This window comes from Drosophila simulans, chromosome 3L, assembly GCF_016746395.2.
Source record: "Drosophila simulans strain w501 chromosome 3L, Prin_Dsim_3.1, whole genome shotgun sequence".
Lineage (NCBI taxonomy): Eukaryota > Metazoa > Arthropoda > Insecta > Diptera > Drosophilidae > Drosophila > Drosophila simulans.
The window spans coordinates 7882327-7903795 of NC_052522.2; the positions used below are offsets into that span (position 1 = coordinate 7882327).

Below are 21469 nucleotides of genomic sequence, written 5' to 3' on the forward strand. Positions count from 1 at the left end.
AAAAGGAAATCAAGACAAATAATAAAATATTGTCATTGAATCCATTTTTGGACAAGGATGGGGTTCTAAGAGTTGGAGGAAGATTGCAAAATTCCAATGCAGAATTTAATGTTAAACATCCAATCATTTTAGAAAAATGCCACCTAACAAGCTTATTAATAAAAAATGCTCATAAGGAAACATTGCATGGAGGGATAAACCTAATGCGAAACTATATCCAAAGAAAGTATTGGATTTTCGGGTTGAAAAATTCGTTGAAAAAGTATTTAAGAGAATGTGTAACGTGTGCAAGGTATAAACAAAATACAGCTCAGCAAATAATGGGTAACTTGCCAAAATATAGAGTGACGATGACATTCCCGTTTCTTAATACTGGAATAGATTACGCAGGTCCTTATTATGTTAAATGTTCAAAAAATCGTGGCCAAAAAACATTTAAAGGATACGTTGCTGTATTCGTTTGCATGGCCACCAAAGCCATACACTTAGAAATGGTAAGCGATCTAACTTCAGACGCATTTTTAGCAGCACTCAGAAGATTTATTGCTAGACGGGGAAAATGTTCCAATATCTATTCAGACAACGGAACAAATTTTGTAGGAGCTGCAAGAAAATTAGATCAAGAGTTATTTAATGCAATACAAGAAAATATAACGATTGCAGCGCAGCTTGAAAAGGACAGGATTGATTGGCATTTTATTCCCCCGGCAGGACCTCACTTCGGAGGTATTTGGGAAGCTGGAGTTAAGTCAATGAAATACCATTTAAAGCGTATAATCGGCGACACTATTTTGACTTACGAAGAAATGTCAACTCTTTTATGTCAAATAGAAGCATGCTTAAATTCAAGGCCATTATACACTATAGTTAGTGAGAAGGACCAACAAGAAGTTTTAACACCAGGTCATTTTTTAATTGGAAGACCACCTTTAGAAATAGTCGAACCAATGGAAGATGAAAAAATCGGAAATTTGGATAGGTGGAGACTTATCCAAAAAATGAAGAAAGATTTCTGGGTTAAGTGGAAAAGTGAATATTTGCATACGCTCCAGCAAAGGAATAAATGGAAAAAGGAAATTCCTAATATAGAAGAAGGGCAAATAGTTTTATTAAAGGATGAGAATTGTCATCCTGCAAGATGGCCTTTAGGAAAGGTGGAAAAGGTGCATACAACGTCCGAATATTTAATTTATAATTTTGAGATAGATTCCTATCACATAATGACGGAAGCCACATTAAATCAATGTCAGAAATGGCAATTAAATAAGAGAATATGCAAAGGAAGTTGGCCCTGGAATTCAGCGAATGATAATGCATGTGAGATTCAGCCTCTAAAGCCAGATAAAGCGGCGAACTGCATCTATAAAACAGTAGTCGACTCTAAAAGTTACTGGGTAGAGTTAGAAAAGAAAAGTAGTTGGTTGTTTAAGGTTCCTGCGAATTCAAAAGTCCGTCTGCAATGTACTGGCTCTCAAATTGAATTGTTTGATTTGCCTCAGCAAGGAGTTTTAAGCATTGCGCTATATTGTACGGCAAGAACCGACGATAAAATTCTAGTTGCCCACCATAACATTCAGTCCGAAAGTGAAGAATTATTATCAACACCTTATATAGGAGAAGTTAGTGAAGTGCCGAAGATTATTTGGGATCCGCTGAAACTATCAATATTAAATCATACTGAGGAATTTGAACGATTGAATAATGAAATTAAATTTATGAAAGAGAACCATCAAAAATTGAAAGATTTACATTTCCATCATATTTCCGGACATGCTGGATTAATTATTGCTTTAATACTAATGATAGTATTAATAATATATTTCATACGGAAATGTGCTGTGCAACAAAGAATGCAAGCAATAACCTTTGCAGGTCCGTTGCCAGTACTATAAATATCAATAGTAAATAAACAATAAAATAATATAACAAATAAAAATATACAGTCCACTATATCGTTGTTTAATAGAAAATGTACTTCTACATAGAAAAAGCAAAATGTTTAAAATAAGTTAATTGAGTACAAATTGTTGAATTAAAAATAATATAAACCATAATTGTAATCCAATAAAATTAAAAGCCAGAAAAACTAGGCCCATTGAAATCTTAGTTGCAAAATAAATGAACATATATCAAATAAATACAGTCCACTGCTGTTATAAATGCAACTAATATACTAATGTACATCTCAGCTTTGCTGGCCCTTTGGCAGAATGTTCACACATGAACACGAATATATTTAAAGACTTACAATTTTGGGCTCCGTTCATATCTTATGTAAATGAATCGAGAGCGATAAATTATATTTAGGATTTTGTTATCTAAGGCGACATGGGTGCATTGCTCAAAAACATGTGCACACTACATGAGTCAGTCACTTGAGATCGTTCCCCGCCTCCTAAAATAGTCCCTTAGTGGGAGACCACAGATAAGGTCCTCGCCGCTCAAGATAGGCAGATGTGCCCGAGCGTGGGACCTCGATAAGGCGGGGACTATTTACTTAGGCCTCTGCGTAGGCCATTTACTTTAAGATGCGATTCTCATGTCACCTAGTTAAACCGAAGATATTTCCAAATAAAATCAGTTTCTTACAAAAACTCAACGAGTAAAGTCTTCTTATTTGGGATTTTACAACCATTAAATGGCCATCATTTGTCTATTAAAACAGCGCAAATAGCGTGCTAAATTCCAAATAAAATCCAAGCGTGTCCTTGCGTCTAATGCATTAAAGCGGGACTTTGATAAATGACTGAATTAATTCTAAGCAAAGCGAAAAGCAGAAGGGTTAAGTAGATTAAAGTCGGGCACGTTGAACATCCTTTTTCGTTATAAATATTCACATTTGCACGCGTGTCTGTCATAAATATGAAAAGCGTTTCATAAATTATTGATAGAAGATACAAAAGCGAGAGGAATAGCGAAGCGTGCCACATACTGTAACGAGTTACGTAAGACCTACCTCAAGTCGAAAAAGATAAAGGATAAATCGTAACGTGGCTTATCAACGGCGAACGGCCTTTCAGCCCGAAGGTCCTTGTGGTCTGGCTGTTAGGATAATGCCTATGCAATGGCTATATAATATATATACACACTTCTATGTGTGCGCCTTGCGATAAAGTGGCAACTTCATTCAAATCGTTCGTTTGGCATTGTTTGTCCGTCGAGCATTGAAATTTATTAGAGCGTCGCCCATCAATGATAGGGTTGGATTACGGCAAAGGATGCTAAAGAAGAGCGCCCAAACAAAGGAACTCGAGACCTTGAGCTGTCGGTTGCGCTGGCTTTGGAAAATCTTTAGATTACAACCAGCCTTCTTGGCCTCGATTTTCCACCCACCATCTCCTGCTTCCATCACTTGCCATGATTTCAGCAATTTCATGCCATATATTTTGTTCCACACTTGAACCGGCCCCATTGTTATAACTTTCTCCGACACGTACAAAATCCTATTTTATTTCGGGGCTTTCTACCAATTTGTCAAGAGTGGAGAAAGTGAAGGAAGGAGCGAAAGAAACGCGCAAGAGGAGCTATTAACTTATTAGTACAACGTGGCGTATGAGCAACTTGTTGAGAGAAATAAAGTCGTGAGAGAAGGGATCAAAAAAAAATATGAGAAGTGGGTGGTGCAGGGGCAAGGGGAGTCTGAAAACAAGGACGTGGCACAAAAAACAATGACAGCTTGTCATGCTTATGGCACACGCTCCACCTGAAACGCACACACACACACACACAGTCGCACACACTCACGCATGCACCCACACAAGCTTAAACAACGTGACGCGAAAAAGTGGGCTACATATTTTTCTTTTACTTTTATGATATGAAAGAAAAATGGTTAAGGGAATATTGAATTTGTGCCCTGTTTTGATAGCACATGAAATGTTTGTTTTAATGGGTATATGCGGTATATAAATGGAAATTTATATGTCTTCGTGTTTTTGTACATAAATCATTGTCAAGTTTACTTTGCAAGTAAATTATACAAACAAATTGAAAGTGTTCTGTGCAATATATTTGTTATGATGCTTAATTTTAATTCATCAAATATATTTTTTGATTTTACAAAATATTAAACTTCCTTTAATTACTGCTTCTATGCTGTGCACACTCAAGTAGGTAATCCGTTTGGACCCGTTTTGCATAATCCAAGTGCTCCCGCACTTGCAATTCCCTTTGCCGCGACGACGCTTTGTCTGCCAGCCTTGGAGTAACTACATCGCACACGTTTCCAACTCCCCCAACCTGGCCAAGAGTCCTTTGTTTTCCTTCGCTCACATGAGAAATGTGCCCGACAACGGAGACGACGACGTTCGCCATTTACATTTATAATATTTTTATGTCACCCGCGGCAGGGCTCACCCCCCCCCCCCCCCCTTTCCCTTCCCCCCACCAAAAGTCACCCACTGTTGCAACGGTATATATCATTAGAGAGTGTTCGCCACGCCCTTGGGCTGGGCTTAATTTTAACAAATTATTCACAGACGCCACAAGAATTTTTTTCTACTATTCTTGCAAATTTCTCTTTTTGTTTGCTTCTTCATCTTTTATTACATTTTCCACCCTTTTTAATGAGCGGGCGGCGGTGGAAATTTATACATTTTCCTGCCAAGCATAAAAAGAATAAGCGGCATCGCCTTGAACTTTTGTTTGAAAAATCTTTTGCCTCAACTTTCATGCGTGCCGCCGCTGAGAGCCAAAATAGAATAATAAAAGGTGAAATGGAGAAAGAGGTTTTCACTGGTGGAAAGGCCAAATGAATTGGCTTAAAAGCTTAGCCAGGTGTTAAGTATAAATAGCCTAGAATTACAAAATAAACAAAAAGTCTTGTTTTATTCAATTAAATGGGATAAAGTCAAGGGGGGCTAGTAGTTGTTTCATAAATCAAATATTTTAAGGAGTAGGTGTTATTACAATCTAATGAGATTGAGATGATGATTTTAGCTGCATAGAATATTATTTACTTTAATATAATTGTAAAATCAGGGTTAATCTCATTTAGCTTACACGTTATTTTCCCGGAAAAGCCAAAAGTTCTTCTTTTGTCGGCCCAAAAATGAACAGCACGAATTGCCGAAGCAAACTATCTGACCTTTTTTTGTTGGTTGCTGTGCAATAATTAGACAATTAAGCGCATAATTAATTTAAAAGTAACCCGAAGAGCGCCACGGGCGTTCGGAGCCCCTGTTTCTGCTCCAGAATCCTCAACTCAGTTGTCCGGACGACAGACCTTTTTCGTCCTTGGCCCCACGGGCAGGATCAACAAACATGCTAGTGTGTTTGAAGAGCCAGGAAGCTGTGGGTTCTGCTCCAAAATGAGAGAAATGGAGAATTGAGTGAGAAGAGAAAGAGGAGCCGCCTAAATTAAACATGCGAAGCACAACAAGAAATCGCTCGGCCATGCAAAATTGCTGGGCAGCAGGGGGGGTCGGGGAGGTGCTCGGTTGGAGTGGAAAATCCATGAGAAATGCTGATGACGGTCTTAAGTATGAAGCGACAACAAAGGAAAAAGGGAATGTCATTAGGAATGAATGTTTTGTGCGCACTTTGAATTACCCTGTAAACTGTTCAGTTGGCAAATCAAAACATAAACATAAAATTGAAACAAGTTAAGTAACTAAATAAGTCTGTAAAAATATTTATGTGTAAAATCAATGTTTTATGTTGTATCATGCCAAGTAGAATCATATCCACCCATTGTTGCCCATTAGCAGTCCAATCAGCCCAAATATGCTGAAGTTGTGGGCGTGGCATTATGGCGGCTACTGTTTTGCCTTTGGGGTCCTTTGGCTATTTTTGGGCATTTCAGTAGCAGGACCACATTGCTCCATTGTTTGCGGACAAATCCGCACAAAAACGTAACGAAATGAAATGAAATGAAATGAAACGATTTTGCTTGGGCGCCCACACATTTCGGCTGCTGTGATGATTCAAGGCCACATCATCATCAGCTTCATCATCATCAGCATCATCATTATGATTATTATTTTTGTAACCACCCACCCGAGGGTGGCTATGAAAGTTTTTCTTCCCCCGCTCGCCCCATCCATTGGCATGTGTCAAGTGCATGTGCCGCAAACTTGTTTCTTCTATCTGGCGCCGATTTGGTTCGCTTTTTTGTTTGTCTCTCTGGCACTTTGGTAATTTTCCATTACATAAAACACTCGTTGCATATGTTGAGGCGCATTTGCGTCAGAAGCTGGAAAACGTGGCAGGAGGAAAATGTCATAATCAATCTGGGAAGGATGGCAGCGCGGAAAAGCCAAACATTGAATTTAAATTTTCAACAGATTTTTACATAATTGGTTACGACAAGTTTGAGTTGGCTGTTTGGCATTTAGCTACATTGATCACTGAATAAATTCAGGAAAATTTTAGAAAGCTCTTAAACAAAATAAAGTGTGTCCAGCTTTAATATAGAACAACTAAATGAAAAGCAATACTAATTTTTTTTATTTGTTCTTCTCTTTACAGGTAAGCCATTAGAAAGAACATGAAGTATAAATAAATTTAACGCACAAAACGGGATAAGTAATAATTAAATGCTAAGAGTTTTTATATGTCTCATCAATTAGGTCATGCCAAACATTTTCACTTCGCCCCAAAACAATTACACAGAAAATTATAAAATTATGACGGTGGCTGTGGCCAAAGCCTGCGCCCAACTTTCATATATATATATATATATATATATATATATGTACGTAAATATTTCATTAAATGTCTTTGGCAATTTGGCGCTCTGTTGTTGTAGACTGTTGTCGTTTTTCATACCAACCCCCACCACCCCCAAAAAAAAGTCTGTGCCAAGCAGCAGTTTCTGGGGCATTAAAGTGAAATATGGCCAAGAACTCAAAGGCAACAAAGAAGGAAAGCGGCAATCGAGCTAACGACATTGACAATGACTCTATTGTTTTGCTTTTGCCTTGAGAACATTTTTAATGTGTTCACATTTTTCGTAGTATACTTAAGTGGGGGAATACACTCGCAGGGGAATTATGTTGGCAGGAAGGATTTCGAGTAAAGTATGCAATCAAAATGGATTTTAATTGATTTTAGCTTCGTTCGGCTGTGAAAGTCATTGACTGCACATACTAGCACTAGACTTGCCCAACCCTTGGAAAATTCTAAATTGCATAAATTTATTTTTCTCTCTCTATCTCCGTCTCTCTCTCTTGCTCGCTCGCTCTCCGGATGGGAAATGCCACGCCTACCACCTGCCTTTGCCTGCAGGCCATTTGTAAAATTGATTACGCGCATAAATTGAAGCAGACGACGACGATGAAATGGGCGGGAAATTGGGAGAAAGGGTGTGGGAGCAAGGTAGGCAGGAAGTGGGTGGAGAGCGAGAGGGAGAGAGAGAGCGAGAGAGAGACGGGAGATGATGGAGCGGAAGAGCGGAGATTGGGTTTTACTAGCTTTTCCACAGATATTTTCACACACAGACGCACACAGCTAGCTAAGCTAGTTTCAAATTGAATGTTTAAAGCCATTCTTGACAGCTTGTGTCTATTCGTTATTTTATTTATATAATCAAATTCAATTAAGCCTAATTGTATTCGCCTGCATGACTGTGCATTTATCCCCAATTCTCTTCCTGTTCGTGGCCCATTTTTCTCCTACACCCCCAGGGGGGCATAAACCCCAAAGTTATTAGTCAATTAACAAAAGCGAATATGTTGCAATTTATGTTGCGTAGTCACAGAGAAACTAAGCGGAAAAGAGACAGCTAGAGGGCGAAGTGAAAGAGAGAGCCGAATAGTGTTGGGGTTTGGGCGTTAGAATTCCCAGCTGGTATTGGCATACATCGCTATAATTATAACAGTGTGAAATGGTTGAAACATGCGAATTAGTTGCCGTCGGGGGAAAACCTGGTCTAAACATGACGCATATGCAATGCATGTGTGCTACGGGCAAAATAACGATAAACAATTCTGCAATTCCTGGCCCAAAACTTAAAGCAAAACTGAATTCAATTGTACCAAATTATGCTGTACAGTATTTATTTTGGCAAATGATAAAGCTTATGATGTGAATAAGTTAACATTTATAATGTGGCTTTATATTATATACAAGAGTTTACACACTGTACACCCACATGAGTTTTCACTGTATCCAACGTATTCTCTGCCGGTGGTTGACCAAAATAATGGACACTGCGAAATGCTTACATCAGCACAGGAGCACAACAATTGGATGGATCAGCACATCACAGGGCAAACAAAGAGCAGGGCGACAGGGACGGGCCGTTGGAGGTGCCGGGGGAGTGACAGAGATAATCAAAGCGACGTCAGGACAACAGGACAAATTAGTAATTTACACGCAGACCGAAATGCGAAATGCCACCCCGTCGACTGCCACATGTGGCATATATAATGGGCCTATAATTATAGCAAAACTGCAATTAGTAATTGAGGACTTCGAACAGCAATATGCAAGCGGGACTTTTATGCACTTTAAAAGCGGTTTCATGGCGATTTTTTATTTAAATATGACTAGGTTTTATTAAATATTTTAATAGTTAACGGTTACAAATTAATGAAATGCAGAGCTATATGTGATATATTGCTTGTGTAAATGTGGCACTTTTGCCTGCCTTTTTAAACCAAAATGCTTTTAAAAGTGTTTGAATCGAGTATAAATATTCGAGAGGATCCAGAATGCTGTGGGTTCAATGAACGGGTGGATCTGGTAGATGGGGAAAAGGGGCAGAGTCAGACGACGACGACGACGACTGCGGCAGCAGGAAGTTAAAGGCCCAAAGGCAACAAATGCTCACTTGGATGGATCAGCTTTTAAGGAGCTGGGTTCCTAAAGAGGGGGAGGGGGGAGGAGCCTCAAAGGGGGTGTGGCTGAGCCAAGAATGTTTGATGATGAGTGCACAAGGTGATGAGTTATTCAAAAAGCATGTGCAAAGTGTCAGAAGAAATCAAAAATGAAATTATGCAAGCGGATGAGGGCGACGGCTGCTGATGCTGCTGGCCTCTCAAACGAACAAAAAAAAAAGGAAGGGTCCAAAACATCATTTTGTGTAATACAAAAAGTATGTATGGAATACAGGGAATGCAAAAAATGGTAGAGGAATGAAATAATAATGTAAAGTTGAGGCAGATGTGACCCGCAGGCGAGGTCCGAACCCAAAAAGTCATTGAAAAGTTATTTTTCGGCTTAAGCTGCTCAAAGCATTCGAGGGGAATGTGCACTGTTGGGAATGATCGAAGGGGAAAATACCCTGCAACTAATATTTATAGGAAATATAAATACCTTAATAATTTTCAAACGTTGTAAACAATATACCCCGTAGAAAATTGGAATTTTCCAACTGGTCCGAAGTCAATAGAAAGGTTATTTGAATTCGTTTGCGGCCTGGAATAAAAACAGAAAAGAAAAGATGGCAAAAATAAAATAAGAATGTGACACAACTTTCGTAGCATCGAAATGGCAATTTGAAGTTTTCCACCCTTTGGGGCCACCGACTACTCCCCAACTTTTTTCTCCAGTGCTTAACCCCCATTGTCCACAATCCCATAAACCCTTTTTTGATTCGATTCCGAGCACTTGAACACGAAACGCACACACACACACACCTGAAAATGAAGCAAGAAGAAAATTGAGGATGGGTTCTATTCTCTCTAGTTCGCTGGTTCCGATCAATCGGATGGGGGAAACTATAACAAATTTTCAAGTTGAGTGGAGACACGGAGACCAGCACAAATTGAAGGACAGACCACGGGGTCAGAGATGATAAATTATTGATCTCTTTGTTGTCTCGGGTAATTATCATTTAGTTCTGGCACTTTTTGTTTCGCTTCGAGTATATATTGTGTATTGCCATTGCCCCTGCTTTAAGACTCATTTTCTTCAACTGGTTCTCCCTTTTTCTCTTCTTTTCTTTATTTTCTTAGAGGGACACGCACATGATAAATGATTTCCCATTAACTGACATTGAAAGAAGGGAAAAAGAAATGAAACAACATCAGAAATTGCAGCAATGAAAAAGGAAAAGCATGGGGGGGAAAATGTTGTGGGAGGGGCCAATCAAATGCGAAGGTCAGAGGGGGATGGACAGACCTAGCGCGCTTCCTCACACTAAAGAAGTGCCTGCATTTTGTCATCCATCATCATCATTATCGTGCGCTCTCTTTCTGCCCAGCTCTTGCCGTCTCTGTCTGGCCTCTTTTATCATTCCGCATCATTCGGCTCATTTGTCCAATGTATGTGGTCTTATCGGTTCGCTTTCCGTGGTTTCACTGTGGTGGATGTAAACAATTTTTGATTTTAACCCAATTCATCGCAAACAAAGTGAATTCTTGATTTTGAGATTCCTTCGCGCCGGCGACTTTGATAGATGACCATACAATTTTAATGGGTGCGACTCTTTCCCACTGGGATGCGATATTTCTTGGGGCCAGATAGTTTTTGGATGGGAGATAAAGATTAAAGATTTTCAAGAAAATATAGTTTAATAGGGGTATGTTCATGCTTTCTTTAAGCAGTAGTAGGAGTGGTTTTTCATGAACTTATTTCTGAAATTTATATTCATACAAGCAAAACAATTTAATCTCATTTCATTTGTCTGTCTTTTTTCCGTTTGTTGTTTTGTATTTTAGCATAATCGTTTCGTTGCTCATTATCATTAACACTTCTGACATTTTGCCTAGACGATTTTATTCGTTTTCGCAACTCAGACATGCAAATCGCTTTTCTGCCTGCAAGAAAAGCGCCCTAATGTATGCTACATCCAAAATTGGATGCTGACTCATCCAGCAAGAAACAAAAACACAGACATACACACACACACACAGGCGCATATAGAAAGGCACACAAACCAATTCAATCTGCAGCAATTTGCCATAATTTTGAACGCTTAAATGTCGTCGGCCGAACGAACTAACAGGGCCAAAAGATTTACGGCCTCAACTTATCACGCAGCACAACCAGAATCTCGAAAACAGAGGAAAAAAGTACTTTCGGTAACCGGAGAAGTGAAAGATGCTGCGCAGTTTTCCTTTTCGGCTATTGAAGGCAAAACCATAACAAAAATATTTTTCACCATGTGAAAGATGGGGAAAAAGTAGATAACTTGGGAAAATATTGGGACACAGGAAAAATATATTTTCAAACTATAGAACACACACATGGAAGTAGTTATATTATGGTAAAAAGACTTAAAAAAACATGAAACAAAACCTTACTTTGCTAAGTTTTCTGGCTGTGTATAATGCTCCAAAAGGAGTCGGGCAGACAGAGGACAAGGACTTGGCCCCAGACAGAACAGGACGCGCTGACTAACATCGAACAGCCAACAGCCATGGCCAATGGCATCATAAAAGTTGTCCAAAAGCCGACACGACGCCTCTGTGTCGTCGGTGTTCGAAGAAACAGCAAACACCACCCCCAAACTTAATTCATTCTCCTTAATTTCTGCACCAGACCAAGCGAAACCCAACCCACATGTCTGCTGTTTGACCTTTTTTCGCAAATTTTCGTATTGCTAATTTTGTGGCCATGACTGTATGTGTGTGTGTGTGCGCCTATCAATTGCGAGACAATACACATTTGCCTACTTCTAGGCGCCATTTCGTAGGCTCGAATAGAGAAAAGCTATTTTCCGTGGGAGGGGAAGGGTGGTACTAAACTGGGAAAACAAAAGAAGAAAAATAACTCTGGCATTGTCAAGGCGAAAAGTTGAACGAACCTTTTTAAACTCCATCGAATGTTTGTTTGCTTTTTCCCCGGGTCTGTCTGATTCTCACTGTGCTTTGTCTGGCCGACAGGATAAAATGACATTTATGCCAGGGCTGGGGGTGGTGAAGAATTCTCCATTGAGGTCTGTTTATAATGCGACACTTGAGCGGCGAACAAGAAGTTGAAGATTAACTTTAGCTGCAATGAAAAGAAGTATTTTCACAACAGCTAGCTGTGAAATGTAGTAAAGGAGAAAGAAGGCAGACTCTTCTTAGACTTTATACCATTTTATTGCATAAAATATTATAATATATAATCGATATTTTTCATATTTTCCAGGGCTGTCACAGATCCTCGCGATGGACGACGAGTGGCCTTGAAGAAGCTGCCAAATGTGTTCCAATCGTTGGTCTCATCGAAGCGCGTTTTCCGCGAGCTGAAAATGCTGTGCTTCTTCAAGCATGAAAATGTAAGTGAATGCGAATGCTTTTCTTTTATCATTATCGAAAACTTATATTCCTTCGCTGATGACATACAAATTAATTAAAATATTTACATAGTTTATTGTAGTGGCTCTTTAACTGCGCAGGATATTTATCCTTTAAATCTTTGTGCGTGCCAGTTTGGCTGCCTTTGGCTTGTTTTGCCCTTTTTGGCGCCGTAAATTTATTAACAATTATATTTTCCACTTTAGTGCTGGGCTCTTTTTCATGTTTATATATGTACATACAGCAGACAGAGGAGGAATTCTCTTTTTTTTTTGATTGTAAGCCAGTGAAAAATATATATCCCTTTTGCGGAAACTTTTTCACATTTCCATTTATACGCCCTCCATTTAATGTCCGTTGTTCTCTGCTCAAGTGGAATTATTGTTCGCTGAAATTATTGTCATTAATTAAATGTTTGATGCGGGCATGTAAATTCATTGAATTCAAACAGTTCACTTCTTAAAGGGTTAAGCTGCGTTTCGGTTTCGATTGGTAGTGATTTTGCAACTACAATAAATCACAGGGCTGCAAAAAAAATGGGAATTATGTATTAAAACAATGCAGAAAAGCGTTGGCAACTTAATATGGGATCAAATAAAGTGGAACTGTTTTAAGAAAACAGCTTGTTCTGCATAAAATGGTTTAAAATGCATTACTCTCCATTTATGATCGATTTTGGCCCACGCTCTGTCAGCATTAAATAAATGCAGCAAATTTATGGCAAACAAATTCGTTCGCAGACCGAAAAAAAATCTGTGAATTGTACAACATTTTGTGGCAGTTTGAAACAGCCAGCGGCGATGGCAATAAATGCATAAATGCATGTTGCAATTTGGGCTGAAATATATTAGCATATACATATACATACATAAAAATTGGGGGGAAAATATATATGTACATATATATGGACAACTGTTGAGGGTCAAATGTTTTATGCGATTTTATGGCACATTTTCTATAAATATATTCTCTCTGGATTGTCAGCGCTTATAATTTATTTACATATTCATTGCAATGCGCTGCACGTGCCGCTTTTGATTTTTTTTATTTTTTATTTTATCAAGAACCTTTTGTTGTGGTCCATATTTGGTATATTTGGCATTTGCATTCAAAGTTAAAAGTCAGCGACTTGCACGTTGCTATTACATATATCGATAAATTGTCGCATACGATTCGCTCTTAAATGTCACGGACTCTCCCCTCTAATAGTTTATATTTGCTAAATCATTTCCAGATTGGTTCAACTTCATTAGACATCAAATAGGCCGTGGGCTGTCTGCGCTGGGAAAATCTAATGCCGAAAGAGATGAACAGCATATATTATATAGCTGCTGTCTCTGTTTATCCCTCATCATCATTTCCATCAGCCTACATGATTTTCTTCTCTTTTTTTTATATTTTACTCGCGCTTCGCTGCGTGTGAATTTCGTAATGCAATAATGAAGAGGTATAGGAAAAGTGGGCGTTGTGGAGCAGACAGCTACATAGATTTCCACCCAATCTCGATTCCATATGTCGGCAACAGCAACAAAAACAACAACAACAGCATTTGCTGTAACACCTTGCCCAATATGCAAATTTTCTATTAATATGCATAAATGGCTATAGGTGGGTGTATGAATCGCGGTTGGGGAAAATAAAAGAAGCACAGTGAAGGCGCGACTTTGTTGTCAACGCTCGAGGTGTATTGTATTGTTGCACTGAGAAAAATAATATATTTTAGCTTAATTAATAAAAAGAACTCCAATGTCAAAAGAAAAGAATGTAGCAATCATCAGAATTATTCATATTTTTATAAATTCTTTATCTTGTTATCAAATATACAGTGATGTATATTTATAACTCATATTCACACCATAAACCCAGTGAATTTCTAAAGAGAAATATTTCTTATTTCTATATTCTTTAAAAAAAAAATACATTTTTCATATTTTTTTTTTTGAATGTTTTTACATCTGCCTGTGTTTCCTGTTTCATTTCCTACATGACAGACATCATTCAGGGAATGGCAAACAAGTGCAATCAACTCCAAACGTTTGGCCAGAAAGAGAGGGATCGAGCAACTAGACAGAGTCAGAGCGATTGGAGCCACAGACAAGTTGTTGACAACGTCGAGGGGGTGAGGGGATCGGAAAAACACTGGGCTTGGCACGTGGCTACCTTGCATTTTATTGCAAATTGGGCGCTCCATACAGTTTTCATATGGGCTGAGCGGCTCAACTATTTATAACTCAATCAATGAAAGACCTCCATTCGAATGTTGTGAGTTCGATGAGGGGAGAATGGCGAGGTATTCATTTCCAAATTGATTTTTCGGCATATTATTTGAGGTCAGCATTGCTTGAATGATTGGGAAGGTGCTACAATTGTACGCACAATTTAAATGGAAAAATTGATTGGGAATTTAAATCGAGAATATTGTAACACAATGTAAAGCATTACTTATTCAATCAAGAAATAACATTAATCGTTTGCATACCTCTCCTTCTATTAAGTAAAATATTTTCTTTAGCTGATACCAACTTCTTGACCCTTTCAATCAATCAAAATCTTGAATGTTATCCCGATTTTCAATTGCTTTTCACATCCACAAATGACTGCACTCATGCTTTATGCATTGCAGTTTTGTAAATCGCTGCAAAATGTTTTCGCCCCATTATCGGTTGCCCATTTCAATTGAAAACCCAAAAAAAAAAAAAAGAAAAAAAATTACAATAAAACGATTTGCTGTTGGCTGAATTCATTTTGTTGTATTTTATTTCTTATTGCAACGTACGTGGCGCACATTTCAAAAGCATTTCTCACTTGCAACTCGGGTGAGGCAGGAGTTTTTTCCTATTTTTTTCCTCGATTTTTTTTTTTTGCATTTCTACGCAGCCTCGAAGCTGACTGTCAACTTCCTTCTGGCTCCCCATTCCCCAAAATCCAATTCTCTATGCGGGAATCTCACTCCCTTTTTCCGGCCAAAATGATTGATTTTGACGCGCTGGCAGCATCAATTGCATGCAAATTTTGTTATTATTCGCATTGCTTTTGCTCTTTGCAATTGAAATGCCACTTTCGGTTGACTTTTCGCTGGAGGCAAATAAATATGTTGATATTATAAGAAGCTAAATCCGCATCGATTGTACGAAAATGTACCATATTTCCAGCTAATTCCTAATTATAAAGATACATATCTGGCAGGAAATGAACCAACAAAACAGCGAGTTTCTTAAAAAGTTGCTTGTAAACTTGAACTAGCAATGAAAATGTATGTTGTTGCTTCTCAAGGTTTTTCTTCTTTTTTATACATATATATTTGTAGCCCTTCGAGTTGTAGTAGTCAATTTCGGCGGAGTTTTGTCCCCCTCCCATTTAATTAGCTCACAAATATGTGTGTTGACAGCTGCTGCCTGACAATCTTTTAGCTAGAAATTTGTCCCTCAGCTTGGAATGAAAATACTTGTGAAGTCGAAGCGGTGACACTTTTGCTTTTGTTTTCCCAGCCACATGGGGCTAAGGGGAAAATTCGCTGGAAGCTGAAAGCTTCAACTTGTGCAGCCCAAGAGGAAGTTGTTTCCAAGAGCTGGCGCTCAGTGGGTTAAAGGGGTGAGGTAATGTTGGTGTGTTATGTTGGTGTTGTGTTGGTGTGGTGTTGTGTGGGTTTTGAGGTGGGTTGCCACAGCTGCTGGTTGCAAGTAGAACACAAGTTTCACTTGTATCTCTCTAGCTTTACCTAACTAGAATTTTGTAGATATACACGGCAATAAATATTGAGTTTAGTCTGTAATTGTAAACATCACAAATATTTAAACTAAATTTTAATGAAAATATGTAAATATTCAATTAATAAAAAATAATATTTTAAGCTATATTCCTGCATTTTTACATCAAATATTTCTCTCTGTGCAACATTGTTTAACTCAACCCAGTTAGCTGTTGTTGTTTTTGTTTTTTACTGCTAAGTTGGTTAGCTTGCTAATTTCCCCCTTCTGGTTTTCCACCAAACCACCCCCCTCCCCTCGCATTTTCCTACACCACTTCAAGGACACTTGAAGCTGCCTTCGGCGGCGCACAATGCATAAATTTGGTTTCTGATTGCAAGCCCAAGCCAAAATGTTAATTAGCTGCAAGCCGCGCGCTGCACGTGAGACCCAAAATAAAAAAGGAAAAAATGCAGCTCGAGTCGAGTAATAACAATAACAATCCAAATTACGCGCCTGCGCTCTAAAGTTCAGTGAAGTGCAGCAAATGAAGTTGACCGAAAAAGAAACTACAAAAACCATTCAGAAACACTTGAAATTCGACAAGTTTTTTACTTATTGCTTACCCTAACCAAGATCCAACAGATATTGATGGAATGCAGAAGAGATTTTGGTCACGATGAGGCGGACATATCTATAAGTCGTTTTAAAGCAATGATTGCAAGCGAGCAGCTAATCATTTGTGCAATTTAAGTATTTATAATGCTAAGATTGCACTAAAAAACTATATAAAAGTGCAGACATGTTGGGAAAGACAAAATTTTAAAATATATGATATGATACTATATGTGATTCCAACTAGGTTTATGCTCAGAAGTGGTTCAAGCAAGTTTAAACCGCTTTAAAGCCAGATGATCCTAACTTTGTATTTAAAATATCTTATAATGTGCAATAGTTAGTGTTAGGACTAGGATTTTTTCATATCTAATCTATAATAATCCTTTAAGAACTGGTAGTGTATCCCCCCAGTCGATTACCTTCACCTGCTCGCATTTAATGTTGCAAACCGCAACAAATGCAGTTGCTGATTTACAGAAATATTACAGAATTTGCAGGCAGTCCGAGTGGTTAAGGAAATACATATAAGACAAAGGCTGCCAAAAGGAGCAGAATCGAAATGAAACGAGGGGGAATTTCGCGTTGCTCCTGTGGAGTAAAAAACTTTGCCACTTAAGACGGCGATGGCGGTTCAGAGCTCAAGACGGCAGCGCTAAGCTGGTTAACAAAAAAAAAATACACATATATATATAAAAAATACAACAAAATAAAAACCAGTAAGCAAAGTTGTCGGCACTTTTTGTTGTTGCGTTCGCAATGCCCCGCGAAAAGTGCTCGAAATTGTTGAACTGCTTTTGGCTTTGCCAACTGCCGACAAAAAAAAAAAAATGTTAGTGGAAAGCAGGGGGGTTAAATGTGCAACATTGTGGCAGGCAGCATTTTGTCTGCTGTTGTTTTGTGCACTATACGCATTTTGCGGCCCAACTGGAGTTGTATAAATATTGTAAATTGATTTTAAATGGGCGGCGGAGTGAGTTTCGCCTCCTGTTAGATTTTTTGATGTGATTGCCCTGCAAGTTCCTTCATCATCTCCTCACCGCAAGCGAAAATAAATCAGCGCTTGTCTGCGGTTTTTTTACCCTGGATTTTTGCACATAGATATATATATATACATATATATATATTTTTTTATTTTCCTGTCCATCAGTCGACCGTCGACTTGGCCTCCTCCCCCATGTGCAAAAAAAAAGACCCTCAGACAAACTGTGGCGTGTTTTCGGTATCTCCTTCGTCGGCGGTAGTTGTGTATAAAATCATCAAGGGTTCAACAATTTCCTTGGCGATTTTTTAGCTTGGTGGCTTTTTTACTTGCGGCATTTAATGCCCCGGCAGCCGGGACACTTAACATGCAACTTGATTTTTATTGCATCCCCATAATTTATGACCAACCCCACGTAATCCCCCTGAAATGAGGTGTAAATTGTTAACTGGATTGTCTAGGGATTTTAATTTTGAACGCCAGTTCAATGACTTTGTAATATTTTCAGATATATTTATTTATTGAATGCGATTGTTTACTTAATGTGGGTTTTTGTTTTATTTTTTGCAGGTTCTTTCAGCTCTGGACATTCTACAGCCACCGCATTTGGATTTCTTTCAAGAAATGTATCCTTTTTACAATATGAAAACAAGAAAAACTCAAAGAAAAGTTGAACTTTTCAGCGCTGAAGAGTGAAAATTGGGCTAATGTGATGTGGTTTTCAAGAAACCATAATTTCTTTATTTAATTCTTGTGGTTTTACGTCTTTCCCAGCTTATCACTTTTTTAATAATATAAATCGTCAATTAATAACTTAACGGTAATACTTTTCATTAGGCAAACAAAAATTTTTATTTTTAATTTTGATGTTTAAAGTAACCGACGCCTTGTAATTTAACCAATAAGTTTTCTACCCTTTGATGAACTCGGAACTTTTGGACAATGAATGAACTTTCGAAAATATTCAAACCATAACAACAACAGCAAATATTTTATTAATCTTTCACCCATAGAAACTATAAAAATTCGATTTTGCAAAGTGAGTGGCTGCTTTTCGGGCGTCGCAGCCGAAACTTTTGGGCTAAAAGCAAATGTAACTAATTGAAAAAGTTTTAAGCACAAACAAACAAGGCAAAAAAGATGTGTTGAAAGGGAGTTTCAAACTTTTGTTTGCTCCTTTCGCTCGTGTCGCTATAAAATTGGTTTCCACCTTAACTCATCTCTTCGAATCGATCAATAGCTATGTGATAACGGAGCTGCTGCAATCGGATCTGCACAAGATAATCGTGTCGCCGCAGCACCTGTCCGCCGACCACATCAAGGTGTTCCTGTACCAGATCCTGCGCGGCCTCAAGTATCTGCACTCGGCCCGCATCCTGCATCGCGACATCAAGCCTGGCAATCTGCTGGTCAACTCGAATTGCGTGCTCAAGATCTGTGACTTTGGATTGGCCCGCGTCGAGGAGCCCGATCAGGCCAAGCACATGACCCAGGAGGTGGTCACCCAGTACTATCGCGCACCGGAAATTCTGATGGGCGCTCGCCACTACTCGTCGGCGGTGGATGTGTGGTCGGTGGGCTGCATTTTTGGCGAGCTGCTGGGCCGTCGCATCCTCTTCCAGGCACAGAATCCTGTGCAGCAGCTGGAGCTGATTACCGAGCTGCTGGGCACGCCCACCATGGAGGATATGCGTCACGCCTGCGAAGGCGCCCGCACCCACATGTTGCGCCGGGCGCCCAAGCCGCCATCCTTCTCGGTGCTCTACACACTCAGCTCGCATGCCACGCACGAGGCGGTGCACCTGCTCTGCCAGATGCTCGTCTTCGATCCGGTACCATATATATTATCAATAGTGGAACACTTTGGCTAATTCCCTCACTCCCTTGCAGGACAAGCGTATCTCCGTGACAGATGCCCTGGCGCATCCGTATCTGGATGAGGGGCGTCTGCGCTACCACTCGTGCATGTGCAAATGCTGCTTCACTACCTCAGCCGGAATGCGTCAGTATACGGCTGATTTTGAGCCCTCCGCCGGCCAGCCCTTCGATGATCTGTGGGAACGCAAGCTGACATCCGTGCAGCAGGTCAAAGGTGAGTGCAAATCATATTTATATCGCAGAGGCATAAATAATCTGTATTACAACTTGCAGAGGAGATGCACAAGTTCATTGCCGAGCAGCTGCAAACGGGTCGTGTGCCGCTGTGCATCAATCCACAGAGTGCAGCCTTCAAGAGTTTCGCCAGGTGAGTGAGGAGTGCCCGGCCAATGTCACCAAATGAGTTTCCCTTCCACCACCGAAAAAAAAACCCTTTAACTTTTCCCACCTGCACGCAGTCCTGTCTTTACCCTCCCAAAAAAAAAAAACATTTTACAAATTTAACACCTTTAGTCAAAATTGTAAACCTTTTTAATTGATACACTCTTTTGTTTACTCTTATGATTTTGAACTTTATTTATTGTTTTACTTAATTGACCATGGCTTCCGTGTAATGCTCTCTATCTCTGAACCTATTCCGCTAATTGTCGTACCTGTCCCATCCAACCCGAAACTATCTCTATCTAACTCTCTACCAACCAACTACCGAACTACGATTATTATTTGTAACCTTATTTTTAAATGATCTTTTTCGTTTGTTCTTTTATTTTTGTTGTTCAACATGGATATTAATCTTGAAATTTCTATTAAATCGAATCGTTATATTTGCGTTGTTAAGCCAATGAGAATGAGAAAATCTACTACTACTACCACTACCACTACTACCACTACAACTTGCACTGCTGCTCCTGCCGCTGCTCCAATCCGCCGCCGCCTACTGCTGCGCTGTCCTCGAGAACCGATCCAGGTCCAGATCGAGATACTAGGCGCGCGATCTCCTCTCACTAGAACGACTCGATATAGACACGCAGAAGTCGCCAGATACTAAACGCAATCTGCCGATTGATTGATGAATGAAAATGATAATGAAAACGAAAGCGAAATCGAAATCGAAAACGAAAGCACAGCCAAGATAAAGATACAATAATACAGATACAGAAAATGAGGCCTCGGGGCGGCAACTGTCTCTCTACTCCTTCTTAGGTCTGTTGATAAAGCGAAAAACTTACTAAATATTTATTTATTTAGTTTATCACCTTTTTTGTTCATACTTCTTTTTATCTATTTTCCTACCCTTTGCAAATGTGTATAGAACCAAATGAAAAAAAAAGGAAACAAAAAAAGAACAACTTATTTAGTTTTAACCATTTCCTTATAATTAACTTTTAATTTTTAGTTATAACTCTACGTTCATTTCTTTTAAATGGGTATTCTTGCGTAACATTTTTGTGTACATACATGTTTTAAAAATCCAACAAAAATACGGCAGTCTAACCAAGAACATTATAAAATTGTTTACAAATGTCGCAAATAAAATTGAGTACAAAATTGGCAAGGCAATTACAATTAAGAATGGAAACTGAAAAATATGCAGAGACATTTTCAACTATTTTATAAAGCTATTAAGCCGATTTAAATCGCATAAAAATGAACATAATGCATATAACCAGCTCCATAATCAATTTTGTGTTTATGTTTTGTGTTCGCATTCAACTCATATATCTATATACTATATATATCCGTAATCGTGTACAGCAGATTTCATCCAGTAAACAAAAGCCCATACGCACCCACAGACCATAATTCCCTCCATGTTTCAACTAAGCAATCATTCCCATATCAAATGTTATGCACACCTATCATTAAACGTTACAAAGGACCTATTGAAAATGCTTTGAATATATCCGTGCCAAAGATATTATCTTTTGAGAAAAGCTGTTTATCTATTTTATATCAAATTCAAGTGTAATAAAATTAAGCAAAATTTATTTTCAACTTGTAAATAGCTCACGCACCAGTCAGCCCATCATTTAGCTCAGTCATTGTCCTGCCTGATCCTTAAACATATCGTTATCCATGAAGGTTTAGAATGTAAGCCTGAAAAAATACCATCCATATGCTTGGATAAGTTAACATAA

General features: G+C 38.8%; 1 protein-coding gene across 6 annotated transcripts in view; it reads left to right on the forward strand.

Moving 5' to 3' along the window:
• LOC6737197 (serine/threonine-protein kinase NLK) overlaps positions 1 to 21469 on the forward strand; it is a 74965-nt gene that overhangs the window by 49490 nt on the left and 4006 nt on the right. For 5 of the 6 annotated variants that reach the window (XM_039293888.2, XM_039293891.2, XM_039293889.2 and 2 more), the window contains exons 3-7: positions 12022 to 12151; positions 18024 to 18079; positions 18694 to 19285; positions 19344 to 19545; positions 19605 to 19698. In XM_039293888.2, coding sequence (XP_039149822.1) covers positions 12022 to 12151; positions 18024 to 18079; positions 18694 to 19285; positions 19344 to 19545; positions 19605 to 19698 — 1074 coding nt within the window. Of the gene's footprint in view, positions 1 to 12021; positions 12152 to 18023; positions 18080 to 18693; positions 19286 to 19343; positions 19546 to 19604; positions 19699 to 20169; positions 20535 to 21469 lie in introns of all 6 variants that reach the window. The other variant, XR_001599786.3, reaches the window with a different exon arrangement.